The sequence below is a fragment of the Spodoptera frugiperda genome, chromosome 17 (genome assembly GCF_023101765.2).
Source record: "Spodoptera frugiperda isolate SF20-4 chromosome 17, AGI-APGP_CSIRO_Sfru_2.0, whole genome shotgun sequence".
In the NCBI taxonomy this organism is placed as follows: Eukaryota; Metazoa; Arthropoda; class Insecta; order Lepidoptera; family Noctuidae; genus Spodoptera; species Spodoptera frugiperda.
In genome coordinates, this window is record NC_064228.1 from 7,564,358 (window position 1) to 7,587,147 (window position 22,790).

The following is a 22,790-nucleotide window of genomic DNA, read 5'->3' on the forward strand; positions in this document are numbered from 1 at the left end:
ATTGACATCATCATTACATACTTAGTGTTATGACATAACGACAGACAGATGACCTTCACATATAATTTGATTTATTTACCTCAGTTTTTGTCTTTCAAGTTTACATTTTTATGAATGGACGATGATGGCTACCGATTAAGTCGAGTCGGTCGAGTGTTCATGAATCGAATAATGGTGCTTTTCCACCAGATATGTGCTATGCTACGTTGCTGTGGATGTGTTTGACTTCCACCAATCATATTCATTGGTACACTTAGCTTAGCACTGGTGGTAACAGACTCAGTTAAGCTATGTTTTTTATACGGAAAGATGTGTGCTATGAATGTGTCCTATGGATGGCTTCCCTACTATCAGCAGTTTTGAGTAGCATTTACGCCAATTCTTTATCCTGGTGAACCAAAAAATGGCAAAAATGCCTTGTTTTCATTATTAAATATTCCTTGCTTCCTAAAGGCATAATTTTAAATGCGATCATGATTGGCTTCAGTAATAACAAAGTCTAGTACGTTTGCTATTATAACTTAAACTAAACGCAAACTAAACAACTGTTATGTAAGTAACGCTACAACTCTGTAGTTATCACAATATTGTTATTGCACAGGTTTTCCTCGTTGTCAATTCGGGACCGGTTTCAGTTCTATTTATATGTTGTATAGCTGTTTGTAAATATGTGTTAGTTGTGAATCATATGGTCTACAGCAAAATTTTTGATATAAATTTTGATAAAATTGGTTTTATTGAGACGTCGTTAGCTGTCTAATGTAATGTCTCTAATGGGTAAATAATGTGTTATGTCTTTATTAAACCTGTCTTCATCAATTAGATCATGTTTCATAAACCAATAATGTTTTCAAACATCTACGTATGAAGTACCAAACATCCACGTTACATTACCATTGTAAACAAAACTATTTTAACACTCAAGGTCAAGCAGACATTCAATAAAAAACTTATTCAGTTCAAAAACACAAGTTTTTACTTCATCACATTTTAACGTAATAACATTTGGTTGCTTACCGATTGGTTTAATTCTGTTTTCGTGCATAATTTCCGTTTTTGTTTACACTTTATGCAAATTAAACATCATTTAATTGTAAATCACTTTGACACATATACGTTCGAACTCGGTATCGCACCTTTAAATTCCAGATTTATTTGTTTGTCGTGTAGTTTGTTGTGTTTATCAAATTTTCACTAGACACTCCCGGATGCCGCTCCATCAATTACTATGTTAGCACCAGTTAAGTTAGGATTAATGTCACTTGCAACAAACACTATCATTTTAGCAACCTCTTCTGGTTCTATTATAACATTATTAGGTACTGTCTGAGCTAGTTTCTCATAAACATGTGCCATGTCACTCTCTTGTACATTCAAATTCGATAAAATATTAGTTCTTGTCAGCCCTGGGCGAACTGCATTCATTCTGATCCCTTCACTTACTAGCTCCAACGCTCCTGCCTTTGTAAATCTCTGCATAGCATCTCTCACTATAGCGAAATGTAGAAATCCAGGTTTCACTTTCGCTGGGGCTCCAAAAACATTCACTACATTTCCTTTAGTCTTCTTCAAGTGCGGTGTACACAACTGAGTCATTTTGTAAGGTACGCGAAGATGCAATGTAAGGAGATCATCGAATATTTCCATTGTGTTATCAAACAACGACGTAACACTCGCCTTCCCAGCACAGTTCACGAGCACGTCTATTCTTCCGAACGTGTCAACTGTTTTTCTGACGATTTCATCGCAATTTGCGTCGATTGTCAAGTCGTACAGCAGACATAAGGGTCGTATTCCTTTGGCCGCTTCACACTTGTTTGCTACTTCGAGTAATCTTGCTTCATTTCGACCAACTAGCGCCAGTGTAGCTCCATGTTGAGAAAACAACTTGGCAGTTGCTGCACCGATGCCGGAACTGGCACCGGTTACGATAGCAATTTTGCCGGTAAAATCCATTCCACGGTACCGTTTGTGATGGTGGCCGCCGTACGACTGTCGACGTATGTCGCTCGTGCCTCGAATATGAACAAACTGGTTTCTGCTGTTGATATAGATTCGAGTTCTCAAAGTTTTTTAATAATACAACTTTTTTATACATCTGTTTACGTATTAATAGCCATGTATTCAGCTGAGTCATCTTAAGGAAAATTTTATGAGGATAAGTTTTTTTTTATTTAAAATCAAATCGTTTGTTTCCATATTAATTTGATTCGTAACACTGTCAATTGAAAATGTAAAACGTTTAAAACCCAGATAAATTAACATTTAAATTAAAGGTTTCGGGAAATCTGAATACCTAATTTCGTTACGAATGTACTTTTATGTAATGGACGATAAAACTCGATTTATGTTTTAAAATAATTTTATTCAGCGATGCGCTATGTAATTAAAACACTCGTGAAAATTGCAATTATTTTAAAGCTGCATGGTTAATGTAATGAAAAGTATGAAAATAAAGTTAAATGATGAATGCTTCAGCTATTTACGCTCCACGTTTTGTAATAAAAAGATAAGTGAAATTATTTGCTCTTTAATTTTAATGTCGGTCGGTTTCAGGAAGATAAACTTGAGGTAAAATTAGCACATTCTTGTTGCTAGGAAAATATTATTTAAGGACATTAAATAATAATTCTACATTTTATTAGTAGCATGCAAAATGTCCTTGTCCGATTTTCCTCATAAAAACAATACTTTTTATGGTATAAGCCAGTAAACGAGCAGACGGATCACCTAATGCAATCGCCGCCGCCCGAAACACCAGAGGCGTTACAAGTGCGTTGCCGGCCTTTTGGGTGTTAGAAATTTAAGGGTTGTTGAGGAAGGGGTAATTGAGTCTCCCGTATCTCACTCTCGCAAGGAAGGCCTTGGTATCGCTTCCGTCGAGCCGACCCATTCGTGCCGAAGCAAGACTCTTCCACACTTAAATACATATTTGGTTTTTCATAAAAAAATCTATGCCAACCTTTTTAAAATAACCTTTCTTCCACTTTAGGTTACAACCACCCCCTTACTTGTACAGTTAGGTGTCACTTATAGGTTAATGAAAACGAAAACGTTTGTTAACTTATGAGTTCTTTAAAATTTAGGAGAGAATGGTATAAATAGGCATCAATCTTTTAATACACTAACTACATATTTCATCTCATACATGATCTAAATAAATCTTTGAGAACCACAGCGTCATTACGCAGTGGTACCTGTTTTCACGATCTCGGACGTTTACATCCACGTGAGTTAATTATCCCTGCCTCAAATCATCGTCATCACGACTGGTTTCCTGCGCCAAATTTTGGCACTTTGGCACTTTGGACCCTTAGTCAGTGCCATTGGGAATTTCAACTGGACTTTCGACCCCTTTTTTATCTATCTGCGTCTGTAGCTTTTTTAAAAGATCATAGTCCAGTAATTAAATTGAAAAAATGTGGAGTATTGTTGTTTTGGTTTGTGATTTTAGCTGGTTGTTATGATAGGTTTAATTTTAGATTTGATTCAGTCCAAAGGTTGTATTTTGTTTTGATATTTTTGGTAATTGTTTTTTTTTTATCAGATTGCTCTGTGGCCAGTAATTAATTAAAATGGATATAATATGTAACTATGTAGTTTATGTATTTTGAATCAAGTCTCGGTTTTGTTTGTCAATTGTAGTTAATAATTGACTTAATAGTTGTTATATCTAGTGGACATCGTTATATTTAATGACTGATATGATGATGTTGGAATAATTGTGTTAGCTATTACTACATTTTTTTTTTCTGATGAGGGCGTAAATTTTCTAAAGGCGCCTAGTTTTTTGGGGATAAAAGACTAAGGAGTGTCAAATTTTTACCTCATTAAACCGGTATGGTTTGGTCTCCCTCAACATCTGTAAAGGGTACTGATTCCTCTAAGTAGACCTGCTCTGAAGCCCCTGCTATCACTACACTTATGACTCATTGAAATCCTTCACCTTGACAAAATTAAATAACTTTAAAAAAGCCTACTTCAACGAACAGCAAGTCATGGTGATCAAGACTAATTCCCAAATCATAAATCCAGTGGGTCAATAGACTTAGCACTTCATAATTTTTATATTTAATTCTATTATCGTCGCGTTTCGGCTCATTTTTACAATCTTGTTCTCAGTTTTTTGCTGCGAAGTGATCGGTTTATGCTTTGATTCCCATAATAATTGGTAGTTTCGTTGTTATCCACCTTTGAACTGTTTTTAAAGTGAATACTTTTTTATGGTTTTATGTGGAATTGGTTTTTTGATTCTTAGTGTTCTGTTGATTCCAAAGTACTAAGAGCGTAATTCTGAACTTTGAGATCTATATTGAGATAATTAAGTAGTAATTACAGATCGACTATGATAGCTTTTGTATTGTTGTTTGCTTTTCTATGAAACTGAATATGAAAAAATCTAATCTGAATCGATCCGAAACTGCAGTTCTAACGGGTTTACCAGGGCTCTGGCTCAACGAGCAGGAGTAGGAACGGGGTGGTTTTTTATCAGTAAGAGGTTGACAATACCTCTCGCCTCGCACAAGGCGAGAGAAGTCATTTAGATAATGTTCCGCCCTTAAAACAAAAATCTGTATCGATTATATTGTCCAAAAATTAAAAAGGATAATGCCTTTTTATTGGATTTGAGAATGGGACAGTTTCATTTTAATTTAAAAGATTCACATTTTTATGTACTGATTTTGTATTACATACAGGAAATATACTACAAATTGTGCACAGCTAATTGAAAACGAACGATTCCATATACTCCATTAAATCTATTTGAACAGTCTAAAACTAAATCCAATCAGTTAGTCAGTCAGTTTGTGAAGCTGGAAATTCTATATTTTGAATTTTCCATCCGAATGATATGTAGGTTTCAATATTCAACGAAATAGAGTTAGTGAATTTTATCTAACAAATGCAGTTTGGGCTATAAATCAGACTGTATTGCTGAGCGGGACTATGGTGACGTAATGAAGTCTAAACCGATTGGGAATTTATAGCCCACGCTTTTGTTTTCACCCATTTTCGAGGGTGGAATTTTTAAATGGAAAATTTTTGGGGATACAGAAAAGAGGCAGGCAGCAATAGAAAAAGGAAATGTCTATTTTACGGTGTACTGGTGGTGAAGCACCTATTTTATAAAGGAGATTTGCTTTTGATCAAACATACTCTCCAATTCTATGCCAGCACATATTTCATAACTTTCGTGACACATACTAAATTAATTATTTCGTTTTTCGGCTTACACACGTAACTATTTGACGAGGAATTCGATTAGTTTCAAGCCATGTTAGAGACTCATATTCATGAGCAGCATTCCGCGACACACGACGCGGCGACAGTCGCAATGCTACTCTCATCTAGCAGGACTTGGAACTAGTCGAGTTCGTCGTCAAATAGTTACGTGACTAAGCCGAAACACAATAATAACGAATCAACTGATTGTAAGCATTCAGCGACGTCAATGGACACCCGCGACACCAGAGAGATTAGTACGATGCCGGCGTTTTTGGGGAGAAAGAGGTAGCTCATAATATATATTTCGTTGTTCAGTTATCTAAGTAGCCACAGCCAATGACGACCAAGATTTCACCACATTGAATTCAAACACCTTGTTTTCGAAACAATTCTCAGAAAAATAACACCAACATACATACAAGCCAAACAGTCTCATAAAAGGCACGAGAACATTTGCAAAACTGCTGCCGACATTCCAACATCCATTCTCTCACATCCGTTCTCACTTGTGGCGGCAAACCGCGACGTTAGCGCTTGCACCACTATACCACGACGTCGCGAGGCCAACACGGCGACATGAGGCCGAATTTCATGTATTAGGGTCGCGCGCTCGGCTTAATTTCGGCTGGTGTTAGGCACTATTTTTGGAGACTAGGTTTAGTGTTTTATAGGTTTGTGGTTGGTTGTTAATTAAAGCTACATATATAGCATATATATGCATATGGTTCTTGGTTTTCTTTTTTCAGCGCCTCATGCTGTTATACGATAAAAATTTTATATTGTAGTTAAAAGCACATACAGCTGCCTCGTTGACCGAGGTGGTCGCAAGTGCAAGGGCAAGAGGGCTCGGGTTTGATTCCCGAGTCGGGCAAAGTATTACTGGGCTTTTGGGCACGGAGTTTGGAATTTTGGCTCACCCCCTATTACATGGGACTTATAACACAAATGGTGTGAGTGTGTGTACATTGTACAGTGGCATTAAGTGACACAATTTGCACCTCTGCCTACCCTTTCAGGGATAAAAGGCGTGACGATACGAAAATACATAGTTTACACTTCAGTCCTGAAATAAAGACAGCTTGAGCGATATTCAATTTCTTTATTACTTTTACATGCATTTATAAAAGCGTCGTTTTCTGATGTTATTTTAAACTATTAATCTATTTTACACGAAAGAACGTTATTTGTTGTTTGCCTACCTATATTTTACATGGAATAAAGTTACTCGTTGTTTTCAACTTACGCATACTATGTAAATTTAAAAATTAAATTTTGATTGTACTCACGTTAATGGTAATTTTAAATTCGCACATCATGCAGATGCGCCATACGCAATAATTACATTATTTTTAATGAGCTCCATTAATTGATTGACGAATTTTTAATTTCTTCTGTGAAAAAATTAACAACGAAACACCATCGACGCCATGTTGTTCAAATGCGCGGCAAAATGTGAAAAACAAAATGGCTGCCCTAATATTATTCGTTCGCCTGATGAATTTAGATTATGGGCACGTAGTTAGGGATCGTGAAGGAAATACAGAAACATTTTGCATCGACTTTTAATAGGGGTAAAGTGCTTCTTAGTTACCGATGGGATATTTAATTCTTTTGGGAGGTGGTGCTTTTTTTGTTATTGAGATTTTACTGCTTTTAATTATCTTCAATAGTGCGTGGTAGTTTACTAATCATCATTCATAATATGAATATAATCATCAGGGAAAATCATCCAATGACTTCTCCCGCCTTGGCGAAGCGAGAGGGAGTGTCAGACTCTTACTGACTAAAAACCACCCCGTTCCTACTCCTGCTTTTTGAGCCGGAGCCCCGGTAGCCTGCTAGGTAGCCCGCAGCTCCGGGTCGGTCGATGCCGCCCTGCTGGGCCTCACCTGTGCTCATAGTTAGATATTGTATAAGATCTAAATCTTTCTAAGTATCATTGATATTTAATCCAACCAAATTCAAATACATTCATTTCAACACCAAACCTTTTACAAATATAGTCCTTTTTTACACGAACAAACGACCCGATTATTTAATATTGTACCCGTTACGCAATAATTGTTTTGAGTTGTTACCCTCGGGGCTCTTAATTTGCTCCTACAGCCTACTAGGGATGGGGTAAATGTCAAATAGTCGACCGAAACGACTTTTTGGTAACAATACAAGTATTCGCTTTTTTTGTTCAAATGGTCTGTTATACGAATTTGTTTTGTAATTTGTAGTGTACACAGTTGTCATTAGGTTGCTGGTAACTTTAATTGGGTTATTTTATTTATTTTTCAATAGTGAACATCATTAAGTTTAAAGTTCTGTAATTTTTTATACCGCTACCGACACGCGTGGCAGGAGTGGAGATATTGAAATATACCTTAAATTGTTTAAATTATAACTTTCGTGTGATACTAAATTAATTATTTGTTTTTCGGCTTACTCATGTCCTTTGACTCAACTAAAAGACGTGGAATGAACGAGCCTCCAGCATGGCTTGAAACCAGTCGAGTTCCTCGTCAAGTAATGAATTATTATTAATAATACCTTCTATTGGCACATCACATTCAGCTATTAAAAGAACTAAAAAAAAACTTCAAAACTGAAGATATTTCTTTCAATACATAAGAAACAATTTTTTACATTAAATCTTATCGTTATACACTCTCACAATTTTATTTGGTATCAAATGTAGGCCAGTAAGTAATTTATCTAATAAGAATGTTCTTAACACCATCCCTTTCTTGCTAATTCGTTTGAAACATAATTATTTACGGCGAAGTTCAGAAATAAATTAAACTTGACAATTTGTATGCAAACTCGGGTGACAAACTTGTTAATTTTGTTATTCATTCATTCGTGTTTTTGGTATCGTTTAAGTATTTGTTATTATTGCTTCGAGTTTTAATTGTTGGGCAGTCTGCGTATTTGGTTACTTCTATCCAAGGTTTATTTAAGAAAGATTAGTTGCGCTTATAACATAAGCGCCTTTATTTACTACTCCGGCTGTATTTCATCAGCTGCTCGGTTCCTATTGATAGAAGCGTGATGTTTTCTAGCCTACCTTCCGCAATAAAAGGACTATTCAACAAAAAAAAAAAGAATTAATTATGACCCATATTATCGGCTTACTTACTTAGCTGTTTGACGAGGAACTTGACTAGTTTCACATAACGACACACAACGCGGCGATTGTCGCGCTGTTACAATCGTATTCGAGTTCCTTATCTAAGCCGATAACATAATAATGAATTTTTTACGAAAGTCATAATAAAAAAGAATTATTCAAATTGAACCACTGGTACTGAAGATTAACAAATTTCACTATTACAATTAGTAAGGATTCATCCAAACTTCTTTACACAATAATCTATATTTACATTACCTACCAGCAAGCCTTATTTACAACCTAGACTCAAACTCAGCCCTTTTTCATCCCACGTTTAAACAGGGGTAATTTTACAGACGGGAAGGGTATAAAAAACTACCGTATGTCGTTGCGTCTTTGTGTCTCAGAAATTGCCCCCTATTTGTCATGTGCAGTTAATTGTGCAGGTTATGCAGCTAGTTGTGTGTCATCGTGCCTTAGTTCTTCTTGGGGGGGGGGGGAAGGTAGAGACAATGCGGTGTGTAATCGGTGTCGGTTTAGCTTGTGTTTTTCTTTTCTTATTTTTGGCTCCGGTCGAAAAGCAGGAGTAGGAACGGGGTGGTTTTTAGTCAGTAAGAGTCTGGCACTCTCGCCTTGACCAAGACGGGAGAAGTCGTTGGATGATTTTCTACCCTTAAAAAAAGGGGTAAGTAGTAATATGTAATGTAACACCCTACTTATCACAAGTTATGGAAATGTAAATGTGTATAATTCTCAATTAATGGGGCGGGAGCATATCGAAATGAACCATGTACAAATAATTCCAGACTCCGAAATTTTAATAATCTAAAAATGATCAATAATAATATTACTTTAATCAAAACCTCTTAATCGGCAGTCGTACTTACGACCATACAACCAGACACTCCACTCAACCAAAGATTAAAAAAATAACCTCATTATCAGATCAGTCACAAACCATACTACACTAGCTTTGCAAAACAAATTGTTATTCAACCTAAACATATCATAAACGAAGTTAAAACAGTCCAACTCTTATCTTCAATCTCATAATCCAAGGGTGGTGAGTAGAATTTCAAGTGGGTAACATAAAGCTAAGCAAAACCAGTATAATCTGACCGTCGAATGTGCGCAAAGGGTATAGAAAGCGAGACCATGGTAAACTGGTTTTGTATAGCTCCATTTGCAGTCGTGTGTACTAAAAATCTTGGCATTAAAGATAGTAAAAGCCACTTGTGGTTGTTACGTGTGAGGAGTAAAGATGATGTTCTCTCGTTTTATTGTGGTTTTAGGGTAAATAAAGGGATGTACTAGGATATTCCTAGTTTCGTTACACTGAATAACGGAGCTGAAAGTGAGGGTCTAGAGCCTATTTCATTTTAAAAGGCTGGCAACACACCTGTGGCGCCTCTAGTGTTGCGGGTTCCCATGGGCGTTGCCAATTTCTCACCGATACGACCTACAAATCTTCAAAAAAAGAGCGTATTCATTTTTAAAAAGCCGCCAACCTACGACTCCTCTGGTGTTGCGGGTGTCCATGGGCGGCGTCAATTGCTTACTATCAGATGATCCGTCTGCTCATTTTCCTACTATTATCTGAGAAAATCTAGATCTCATTGTTTAAACGTTACTCCATATGTATGTGCGTCATGAACGCGTAATGTGACTCCATGACCCTGACCCAGAACAAGAATTTGACCCAATAGCACTTTACCCGGCCCAAGAATCGAACTCGAGACCTTTTGCTAAGCAAGCAGTAGCTCTAACAACTACTCGACCAACGAGGCAGTAACTAAAAATAAATCTACCAAGTATGCAAATTAAACAATTCTACATTAAACCAATAACCCATTATTGTCTAAAAATAAACGTTAAACAATGAAACTATTTGAAATTAATTAGTCCATACCCATTAAGTCGACAACTACAAACAGCAGGTCAACGTACACCAATCTGTTACTTTATATCATTTAATTTTCAACTCTACACCGAAACAATACAGTTGAAAATCTAATTGACAGAAAGGTATAGGTTGAGTTGGTATTGTACATATTTTCATGATACTATAAAAACAGTTTATTATGGTCTCGCTTTGTATGATATCTCTCCACATTCAACGGTCAGCTTATATTGGTTTTGTATACCTTTAAGTGAAGCCAAAGATTTATGCAGGAACGTACAATGAAAGGAATTTTAGTCCATTTTGTATCTAATTAGAGTGTCGTATCTATAAATTTATTAATCTTTGATATTTATTAGGGGTAAGTCGCCATGTTTTACTATTTATTGGTCCAAATAATTGTTTTGTCGACTAAGAATATTTTAATGGGAACAATTTCGATATGATTTAGATCGGGTCTCATAGATTACGGATTAAAGTTTTCGTATAAATTTTCGTGGGTATTTGTGTGTTTGGGTTTACCTAAGTGTTTTGTTATCTACTGTTCTAATATTGAGCTTAATTATTTATTACCTTATGCTTAGGTTTTTAGCATAAATGAAAATTTTATTCAGTGGAGTATGAAGCTCTTACATGTACCTTAACATGTATGGAACATCTATGCTTCTACACGAATGGACCGGGTCGACCGGAGTGATATCACGGCCTCACAGAAAACAGACGTGAAACAACGCTTGCGTTGTGTTTGGTGAGCATTCCTATTTCCGTATGGAAATCAATAATTCCAATATACGTTGGACATTATCTTAAAGTCCATACTATTACTATGAAATTTTTAAAACCAAAAATCTTCATAATACTTACCCTAAATTCTAATTCACAATCCGTGCCTGCAAACATCCATCATAGCTCTTCAAGCAGCTGAAGCGCTTTAAAATTACCGCTTCATTCAGCTGTTGGCTAAACAAACTAAAATCTTCTACATTGAACCCTTTCGCTGAGGTTTCACGGTAAACATGGAAAGCAGCTCTGATTTAGCGCTTCTGAGATCAAAAGAGATCAGGGTGACACTAAAAATGTGAGTTGTGGGACAATTTATGGCTTTCGAAATTTTTTGGGGCGGAAAAAATATGTGATTTGCTTCTAGGCTGTCTTGTCGATTAATGATTGTGAATTCGTCTGGTGGATATTTGTATTCTTAGATTTTTGGCCACACAGCAGTCCGTGTCCATCTCGCGTTTTCAACTCTTTTCGACGTATTCAAAACTAGTAGAGATGTAGGCAGGTAGGTTAGAATTATCCCCCCTAAATAGCAATAGTTCTTCAAAAGTTAGAATTTCCAAAAAGTGGTTGCTACATTCAAATATTTTTACCATGTGTTTGATTGTATTTAACTAAACTTTTTCTTCACAAGTAAAGTCCATTTAAAACAAAATAACAGCCACCCTTTGACACTCGAAATAAAATGAACAGTTCTCCCAATTAAATATTACCTCTCAATGATAATACCCACTAATTATTCACTTCTTAAACGTAATATTACTTCGAAATCGATGTTGAGACTGCCATTTTGTCCTTAGAGACTCGAGAACTGATAAGAGTTGGGTTCCAATAGCTCAAACAAAATACCCGTTGTGTCTGTTATTGACGCGTAAATATTACCTGTTATTTATTATTAACAGGTATTGAGAACTATGGCTTTGAATCCTCCTTGCGTTGTATACCTCATTACTGAAGTTATCTCCTCCAGGGGAAGTCAGTTTTACTTTCACTAGGGCCCTGAATATCGGTAAATCCAAACTTCCACCTTGTTTTAGGAAAGTGGAGGTTAGAAGGAAACAAAAAGTAGCCTATGTCAGTCTCCATAATAGGTACTGAAACCTATTCAGTATGTATTTTAATTTCGATAGAATTCGATTACGCAACACGACGTTCTTCGGACTAAGATTGTGATTTCGGCTGTAATTTACCAGGAAGAAAAACTGTTACCTGTTATTTTTATGCAATACCTGTTACTAATACCTGTGATGCTAAATACGCCCCATACCTAGTACTGATAAGCAAAAGGTTTCAAGTGCTGAAGGAATCAATTACAGTACCTTTTGTTTCAGCCCTTTCTCTTATATTTCATTTGTCCTCATTATGCGTAGCTACTTGAATTGATTGGGTCAATAGAGGCAGGTCGATGTTTCTGTGAAATTAGGTTTTTTTTTTTTGAAGATAAAACGTTTTTTTCTGACTTCAAGATGGGTGATGTGGCTCTGGTCTTGCTGACAATCTGTGTCACTTTGGAATAGGTATGAGTGATGACAATCATGAAATTTCAGCATTTACTAATAGCCATGTTACAAGGACTGCTGTTATAGAATAGTCTTACAATTGTTTTTTTTATGAAAGACTGACTTCTGCCTCTGGTTTCGGCCGCATTCCCGTTGCATGAAAATAGCCTATGTGTAATCACAAAATAATTCGGGTCTGGATTTCATGTGCATGTGAACTTGTATGTTCGTAAACTCACTCACGACACAAGAGAAAATCCTAGTGTGGGGCAACCTGTTCAAAAAAAATGTCCATACTTTTCTCTCCAAAACATGGGCACCCAACAACATTCATACCGAAACATTTGGGCCTCGTTTAGCTCCGAGCACGTTTTTACAAAGTCTTTGATACCACACGCAACACCACTTTTGTTACACTTTTGGCACTTTGAGGTACCAAGTACCGGCCAAGGACTCTTTTGGCGTTGTTAGAACAATCTATGTAGAACAAACGACGGGTAGTTTGAGAAAAGCGTTTGAGTGCGGTTTCTGTGGTTGGTCAATGATGTTGGTTTGTTTTTTTGTTGGTTTGTTTGTCGGTTTGTGTGTGTGTTTGTTGTTTTGTGCTTTTTTGAGTTGAGGGGCGTTGTCGTGCGTGATAATTAGTTTTCAATAGTTTCGTTGAATTTCGGGTCACAAGCGTGTATGTTACGTTAAAAACGAATTAACTTGTGTTATCTTAGTTTAGATGGTTTCTTTAGTTTTTTGACAAAGCATCCACATATTTGGATATATCAACCCTACGTATAAAATGTACCTAGAAGTGACGTCAGGCGATATTTCAAATCGATATATATTCGAAAGTATTTGTTACAGTAACAAAATAAAAAATACGTACCTACGTGTCTAATATTTTAAAATAATCTACAAGACGGACAATAAAATAAAAATTAGTCAATTAACCTATTTTTTAAGCGATTTGCAACATTTTTAATTCAAGAAAAAGTTTAATAATCTGCATATTATAATTAATGTATATACACTATAAAGTCAGTCAGTCTATCAAGTTCTAACTCGCACCCTTACTACTTATACCTAACAATTCAAGTCCTTTTATTATTTTATGAGCACAAAGAAAATACCTGTTGTGCCATGAGTGGCAATTAGTGGCCCATTGTGTTGATGTAAGAGCCAATTAACTAACTATTCATAATACAGGGAGAGTGGAAGATTTTCGGTGAAATTTGACTTACAATTATGTTCGTTAATTTGATTGTTTTAAGGTGTCTTTTGTAATTTTTATAAATTTTGCATTTAAAACACACAGTTCTTAGTAAAAAAGAATGAAACGTAGTGTGATAAAATGTTTTAAAATGAGTAAATCAGTCACCAACCTATGACAATCAATTGCTGGTCTTTAGGTCTCTTATTCATTAGAGGAGTTTCTGATAAAATCTACTTTTGACAGGCAGGTTGAAAATCATAATTTCAAAAGTTCCAGGTTTATAGCAGGGAGCGTTGCTGCCTAATCTCTGTTAAAGAGCAGAGAACTACGAATTTATTTTACGTTTAACTAGCTGACCAATCAGAGCGCCAAACGCGCTTTCGTTTCGTTTTCGTTATAGCAAACACGTACTAAGGGTACTGATTGGCCGGTTAGAATGAACCAACCAATCAGAGCACCGAACGCGTACACGTTTCGGTTTCGTTCAACGTAACGCAAACTCGTACTAAGGGTACAGCAATATAATCGTCTTCTACGATACCCGCGACAAGAGTAGAGACAATGTATTCTGCTCTGCCGTCATCACACGGCTTTCTCTCTCTTTCCTTCTCTCTCTATATGTTCACATAATATTTCCGGCCATGCACAAATGGCAACATAGATTACTAAAACAATAAATCTCCCCTGTAACCGCATGTCTAGACAGGCCACAGATAACGTATCCGTTGATTAATTTATTAGATTATCTCTCCAAGTCGGGAGATTAAAAATGTGGTGAGAATTAATGGTCTTGTGTTAGTGAGATTCGGTCTATCCTGTATTCCTATCTGATGGTCGGATACGGGAGTCTGTTATTTTTGTGTGAGGTTTAGGGTTTGGCTTTATTTATTTGATAATTTTGGATATATTTATTTGTGGAGATGTGAATAAAATGCAGGAGAACAAATATTTCTACAATTTAATTTTGTTTGTATACCGCACTAGCTAATTCCGCGCGGTTTTACCCGCTCTGCTCGGTTTATATTGATCGTAGCGTGATGTTTTATAGCCTATAGCTTCCTACCATAAATGTGCTATCCAACACAAAAATAATTTTTATAATAACTATCGTGAGACATACTAAATCAACTCAAAGTCTCCTTTTTAAAAAAAAAGACCGGCATCGCACCTGTGACTCCTCTGGTGTTGCGGGTGTCCATGGGCGGCGCTGATCGCTTACCATCAGGTGACTCGTTTGCTCGTTTGCCTCCTATTCCATAAAAAAAAAAGTCATGGTTTACTCGTGTGTCAACGGTGATTTTCAGTTAACAAAAAGAATTGTTACAATCGCACCAGTAATTCCGGAGATAGCGCGTTCAGACAAACAAACTCTTTAGCTTTATATATCATTAAGTTAGAATAAATATAGATTATTTTGAACAATATTCAGTGGTCATTGTATAGTTGTGGTATGTCAAATTACTGACGGCTGCCCGCTGTTGGATGTTGATAACAAATAGTGATCGCATTTTGTTCAAACCTCAACAAGCTCTGCGGTCACATTACGTTTTCATGTTTACATTAAACGTTTATTAGCTTTTGACCGCTAATTTTGTGAGTGGATAGTTCTAATTTGGTACAAATGGCAGTAGATTTTAGTGGTATTTGCACCCTTTTTTTTCTAAAGGGGGGAAAATCATCCAATGATTTCTCCCGCCTTGGGCGAGGCGAGAGCGAGTGTCAGACTCTTACTGATTAAAAACCACCCCGGTCCTTCTCCTGCTTTTCGAGCCGGAGCCCCGGTAAAACTGCTAGTATTTGGACCCTTGTGTCTGTCTTTTTGAAGGATTGATGCTATGGTATAATGTTAATTATCATACTTATTCCCGGATATGGTGTCTTTAAGTCCCGAGTGAATAGGTTATTTAGGAGTAGTCATACTCCATCGTAGGTCGCATCTTTGCTTACCACAAGGCGAGATCATGACAATCCATTCGATCCATTGCAAATAATTTCTGCAAAAGTATTTTATTATATTCATAAAAAATAATAAATAGAAATTCACCCTACCATGACGTCATTATGCATCCGACTCCCGAACCAAAGTGCGTGTTCAGACGGCGCGAAATTTATGCGTTTGTCGCGCGTATCCGTCGTCGAATAGACGGATAGTCGGCTAATGGCATTCTGTAGGTGCACGTGGCTGCATATCCAGTTATATAAACCAGTGTAACATGGACTCGCTTCTTATGATCCTTTCATATATTCGACGGTCAATTTATAGTGGTCTTGTATATGTTGATGTGTAAAGTATATGTATAGAGGATAATTTACGCGACACACGCGATTTGCAGTCGTAATTATATGTTGTTCTGGTTTAATTAGTACACTGAGCTTCATAGAGTGATTAAATACTTTTTGTGTAGATTTTTTGTCGCGGCTAAATTGTCTGGTAGTTTGTCACCGGGCATTGATTTGTTTGTTGTTTTTTGTTGCGAGTAATTTTATTGTGTTTGTTTTAAATACTTGAAAGAATCATTTTCCTTTAATTAAAGAAACGTTTTATGGAATGTACTATTTGTATTGTACCTTTGATTCAATAATTCGGTAAACAGGGCAATCGACAAAGTTTAATTCATGATCTTACATTATTATGGAAATGCGAAACTTTAGTAAATTTTCAAAATGACATTGATAGATACATATTTGTAAATAGACACGATGACACCCAAACCCGAAACAACAATTTGTGGATTACACAAAGAGTTGCTCCGTGCGGTAATCGAACCTGCTTCACGTTGCACGGCAGCCAGTTGCCCAGCCACCGCGCCAACCGTGCAGTCGTTTCTCATGCATAATAGTACAGGTTCGAAACCTACCAACGGCAAGTACCAATGTGACATTTCCGAGTTGTATGTCCTTTTTAAGATTATTTCCACTGAAAGACCGTGAAAGAGGAATCATGGGCTTATAATTAAAGTTTGAAATCATCAACCCGCATTCAGCAAGCGTGGTGATTAATGCTCATAACTTCTCAATGCGAGAACAGACCTTTGGTCAGCAGTAGCCCATTTATAGGTTGGTAATGTAATGTGATTCTACTATTCCTTTTCTGTTCCTTCAAACATATTTCACTGAAAACATGTAACCAATCCATTTATCATTTTAAAATATTTCAATACTACCTACAAGTCTCTTTTGTAGACTGAAAATATTTCATGTAACATAATATTCAGAGTTTCGGACGTGAAGCTAATATTTCATCGCACATTTTAAACATATAAACAAGATGTTTTGACAAACAAACAGAAATGCTTTAAAATGTTGTTTTAATCTTGTTAATGGAGGATCTCATTGTAAAGGGGAGTTTAAACTGGGAGGTGACATGGAGGTTTTGATTTTGATCTTAGGAACTTACAATTCAAATTCAAAATGTTTATTTGCTTTCTTTAATGTGGTGTAAGTTCTTGCGAAGTAGGGCAAGTTTTTTTATGATTATTGGGTAGAATATGACTGGGAAGACGTGATCCATCGTAGGCCGCATCATCGCTTACCACCAGACGAGATGGTGGCCAAACGTCAACTATCGGGTGTCCCAATAAGAACGCAAGATTTAAATTTGGCGGCATTCGAAGTATCATTGTTTGACATTTGAACACGTGTTATTTTTTGTTAGTATAAGGTACGAGGTTAGTAAAAATGGAGCGCTACACGATTAAAAATGAGCCAGGTCAAGCGCAAACAGTCAATCATGGTGTTCGGTATCGTAAAATGATAACAAATCTTTTCGTACCTCGAATTGAAGAAATGGATTTGGAGGGCATGTGTTTTCAATAAAATGGCGCCACATGTCATACAACCAGAGAAACAATTGAATTGCTGCATCAGACATGTCCCGGCCGTGTTATTTCACGTTTTGGAGACCAGAATTGGCCGCCTAGATCATGTGATTTATCACCATTAGACTTTTTTCTTTGGGGTTTCTTAAAGTCGATGGTTTATGCGAATAAGCCGACGACGACTCAAGCCTTAAAAGGAAATTGGACGCTGTATTAATGAAATACCGCAGCATTTATGCAAAACGGTCATTGAAAATTTCATTGAAAGATCGCGTATGTTTCAGCAAACCAGCGGCAGCCATCTGCCCGATGTATTGTTCCATAGATAACCTCATCCTCTCTACTTTACGATATTATAAAGCATTCACGATTTTTTTTAAAATATCTGCGTTTTATTTAATATTTAAATCTTGCGTTCTTGTTGGGACACCCTTTATAATAAAAAAGATTGTCTTCTTCGTAGTATCATCGCAAATGCGACTGCTGACAACGAGGTATCAGTTTCTGATTCCTGGCAAACTATAATTTTATCATTTCGAAAATAAACGAGTATGTCGTTATCACACGGAACTAACAGTACTGGTAAACATTGTGTTGTGTTGCCAATGTGCACTTCAACTTACCTACTCGAAGATTGACGTTATATTTATGCATTAATTAATTACCTTGCATTTCTTTTTAATTTTTATCTATTTAGTTAACGTAACTATAACTATAACAAAATGTTGCATTTAATCTTTCATTTAAAATAAAATAAACATTGACTTTGATCTTTTAACAATGTAAACGCGACTTTACACCACCAGATAATGTGATTGTAAGGTTTCTCTAACTTTGTACGTAAACTCTAGCGTTGAGTTAAATTTTTAGTTAACTTCTAACTCGTAACTGATACGAGCGCGTTACCTAGTTACTGCTGTTCCAGAGTTCAAAGTTTACAATGGATAGTTTTCTCTATGTTCGTAGTGATAGAGTGGAAAGTGGCATGGCATGAGTAATTGAAGAGATTGTGGTATTGGTTTTTTACTTATATTATGGCTGTCTATTTTAAGACAGGTAATCTGAATAATAAGTTTTGTGTATTGTAAGTTTTACTTAACAAGTGATTAGTAAGATAAATAACCAATCTATCTATCAATTATAGTTATATGTCGAAATATTTTGTAACAAGACTGCCTCGTTGATCGAGTGGTTGTAAGACTGCCGGGCAAGGGGTCTCGAGTTCGATTTTTGAGTTAGGCAAAGCTTTGCTAGGCTGTATTCGGCTTTTCGAATATTTTTCAGTAGTAGTACGGAGTCAGGAATTGTACCCAGTAAGTTTAGGTCGTAATTTGCACCTTTGCCTACCCCTTCAGGGACAAAAAGCGTGACGATACATTTGAGATTTAAAACATGTTGTGGATTACGGTATCCGTCTTGATATCAGAATCCGATCGCAAAAAATAAAGCTATATTCTCAAAAGGAGTACGATGTCCATATTAATAAAATTGTTTTTAAAGATCCTATTACAGTATCACAACAAAAGACACCACTGGAAACTATCATCAAACCCTCCAAGAAAACAACAACGCTACACCACATAAGGAACTCCCTAGTTCCTTACTCCAGCCACACACATATACCTCAGCATTCTAACATGCATCAGACAATAGCACTACCTCTGCTGACCACAATGCAAGTACATTTCCTCTCGTACCTCCAACCGGTGCCAATTCATCACTACACCATTGAAACTCGGTGACGGATCGATGTTTCAATTTCCTGCCGCTAGGTGGCGACACGTTTTTGTTTTGAATATCGAGCGAGCACATTGATAGATGACCAATGGTTGTGTGCTGAATGAAAGTGTCTATCGACGAGTAATTTGTAGTGAATATGTGTGGGTAGTTTTGAATTTTGAATGTGCGTTGCGTTTCTGTGAATATACCCTCTTTTGGGTTGTTGTGGAATTTTGTTGTATCTAGTGTGTATAAGGTATTGTTTTATTTGTCGATTTGAATGTGTCATTAGAACTTGAGACGGGATATTTGTCATGTTTATTTATGTCTATAAGTTTCCGATATTTCGGCACTGTTGCAAGCGCCATATAGTAAATATCCCGTCTCAAGTTCTAATGATAATGTTAGTGACCATGTCAGTTTAAATAGATTTGAACGTAGTTTTTGTGCAAAATGAATTTAATGGAATTTAACAAATTCTTTATTTTGTTTCAGGTAAGTTTCAAGTTTTACTTCTGTTATTTACGCGTGGATTAAACAAGGAGTTTGGGATGAATTAATACCGAAGTAAGTACCTGGATGAAATGTTTATTTAGGGTGCTTTTCCACCAGAGATGTGCTATGCTACGTTGCTGTGGATGCGTTTGGCTTCCATCAATAATATTCATTGGTACATATAGTTTAGCACCGATGAAAACGGACTCAGTTAAGTTATTCTCAACGGGACCGACGCCGCGGTCAAGAGCTAGTCTCACATAAACATTATATCCGTTTAATTATCATCAACATAGTTGCTAACACACAGCCCGTTGTTCCAGCCACTTTAATGAACAAAGCGCCACTATTTATGCGGTAATAAAGTCATTTCATAATCTACTCGGGAAAGTTATTACGTAGTACTAGGTGGAGTATCCTGAGATATTCTGGTCTTAGGTTTGATTTTGTTAGCTGCTGTTGTAATCGTACAACAGCAAGTTATTTTTTAAGGGGGGAATATCATTCAATTCCTTCTCTCGCCTTGGGCGAGGCGAAAGGGAGTGTCAGACTCTTACTGACTAAAACCACTCCGTTTCTACTCCTGTTTTTCGAGCGGGAACACCGGTACCACGGTACGTCCGCAGATTTTTCCCCTTTAAAAAAGGGTCACATTCTTTTTCACATTACCCCAAAAACTATGGAACTCCCAGACGAAGGCTTCTCTCTATTCTCATATTTGTATCAACTTAACAAAGCAATTAATCATACAAAAGAAACTACAATAGAAATAAAGGTTTACAACAAAATATAATAATAAATACAAATTGTTCACTGACAAAAGCTAATTGGCTTCTGTGGGCCGCTCTTTGAGGCCGCTACTGCTCTGCGGTTTACAATAGTCGTGTAATTCAGATTTATACTGTAATTACATTGTTTTTTCATGGTTAAATATTTAACGACGATTAAATTTTACTGGTGTATATTTAATATATATAAAATGGTTTGGACAAAAGTTTTAAAACGATATTTTTAACCGATGTCAAAAAGGAAGGTTATCAGTTTGACTTGTATGTATGTATGTTTGTTTGTGCGTGATTATCTCGCGATTGACTGAACCAATTTTGATGCAGTGCGTATTTTTGAGACTTAGGAGAAGGTATTTGAAAAATTACCTGATCTCGAAAGAAATGGAGACGGTTAAGAAATCTGAAGGCGGCTCCCTTATCTAAAAAATAAGTAAATAGCTAAATGGTGTAGGTAGCACTCTGTATGTATTTGGCTTCTATAACACAGCTATAAACTTTCCCAGAACACCAAAATAAATCCCGAAAAATCTTCAAATCAAACCGAATCAAAGCTACTAAAATAGAAAGTTTTCGGAGTTTAACTCAAACTTCGCAAACTACCCACAAGTTTGAGTCTCACGTTTGCGAAGGAACTATGAGGTCTGCGAGGTACGGGTTCCGAAACTAGTGGCGGTGAAAGGGTTATTGGATGAGGAAATGGTCAACGTTTGTTTGAAAGGTCTAAAGGACCGATCGGTTGGAAATTAGGGGGTTTAATTCGTTAGGGGGATTTTTGTTGGAAAGTTGAGGCTGCAGTTGCTTTATTGGTGTTTCGTGGACTTTGATATTATTATTGTGATAAATTGATTGATACATAGCTGAGCAGTTATTTATAGTTATCATAAGGCATTGTTATATCTCTGTCTCTCCAATTGGCGATTTCGAAAATAACATTCGAGGGGACTGATTTAGTTGCAGTAGGTACCTACCTATAGAACGATTTTGTTAGAAATTGCGAAAGATAGACCTCTTTTTTAATTTCATGGGGGTAACCATATTTTTGCTGCCCAGATAGTGTTTGTGTGAACCTCTCGTTTTTGGTACAATCGGAAAGTAGCTAATGTTACACCATTGGACGTTAAAAAATTGACAGCTGCAACGATTGGATAAAAAATCTCCTTGGTACATTTGCGGTATTTGGTAACCATTTTATCAAATTACGTAATGATTTCCAGTAAGTCAGTATGTCTAATAAATATTTCGATTTCAACTACAACAAACATTCCAATCATACAGACTCATTCAAAAGTGATCTAAATAACAACGCACTAGCAACAAGCAATTCGTAAGACAATTAATAGTTACTCGAAACATTTGGCAGGCGTCTGTATTTCGGTTGGTACAGTATGATGGTAAACAACTTGGCACGATATCACACCTGTTGGTCTTGCTATAGCTAAGGCAAGTGATTCGAAAGGCTTAAAGGATCTTAGTGATGCCAAATGAAACAATTCAGTCAATTTGGGAGGATTTGGATTGGTATTTCAATGTTTTGTTACTAATGTTGCTGAATTGAGTGAGATTGTATTTAGGATTTAGTGTGGTATGGAATTTGGAGCTTCGATTGGGCAACGTGATGAAGTAAGGAATTCTATTGTTGACTAACTTCTGCTAGTGAGTGTCCTATGTGTTATTCCAGACTCCTGTTTCAAAATTGATCCTGATCTCTTTGGGCATTTTGACATGATTGAGTAACAATCATACACACAAACACACAAACTCACAAACATTCGCATTTATAATATTAGTAAGAAGTACGGTTAATGATAAGGAATAGGGTGATCAAAATAATAGTTTTAATAAAGATTTTGATTACGGTTTTGTAAAGATGTTTACAAATAAAGGGGTATCATTTTAAGTTTTAGATTTGATTTGTAAGATTACATTTGATTTAGTAGAGAAAAATAGAGCATTACATAATTAAATAGATTTTAATATAAATCTTAGGTACAAAGCAGTTATTTTAAATATATGTTCTTGGTTACTGCCTCGTTGGTCGACTGGTCGCAAGTGCGACTGCCAAGCAAGGGCCCGTTTCGGCCAAAATATTACTGGACTTTTTTCGGTTATTCGAAAATTTCTCAGTAGTAGCATCGGGTCTGGAATTGTACTCTGTATATGGGCATTAGGCTCAGACCCTATTACATGGGACTTATAACACAAATGGTGAAAAGTAGGTGTACATTGTAAAGTGGCAGAAAGTGCGGTAATCTACCTCTTGG

General features: G+C 36.4%; 2 protein-coding genes across 5 annotated transcripts in view; one reads left to right on the plus strand and one right to left on the minus strand.

The window, feature by feature from the left end:
• The window catches only part of LOC118276558 (heterogeneous nuclear ribonucleoprotein L), a 439,770-nt gene that overhangs the window by 296,999 nt on the left and 119,981 nt on the right, over positions 1-22,790 (plus strand). The window lies entirely within an intron of this gene.
• LOC118276562 (3-oxoacyl-[acyl-carrier-protein] reductase FabG) lies at positions 951-2,033 on the minus strand. Its single transcript, XM_035594904.2, has one exon. It carries the CDS (start codon positions 1,954-1,956, stop codon positions 1,195-1,197), a length of 762 nt encoding a protein of 253 aa, XP_035450797.1. The 5' UTR covers positions 1,957-2,033; the 3' UTR covers positions 951-1,194.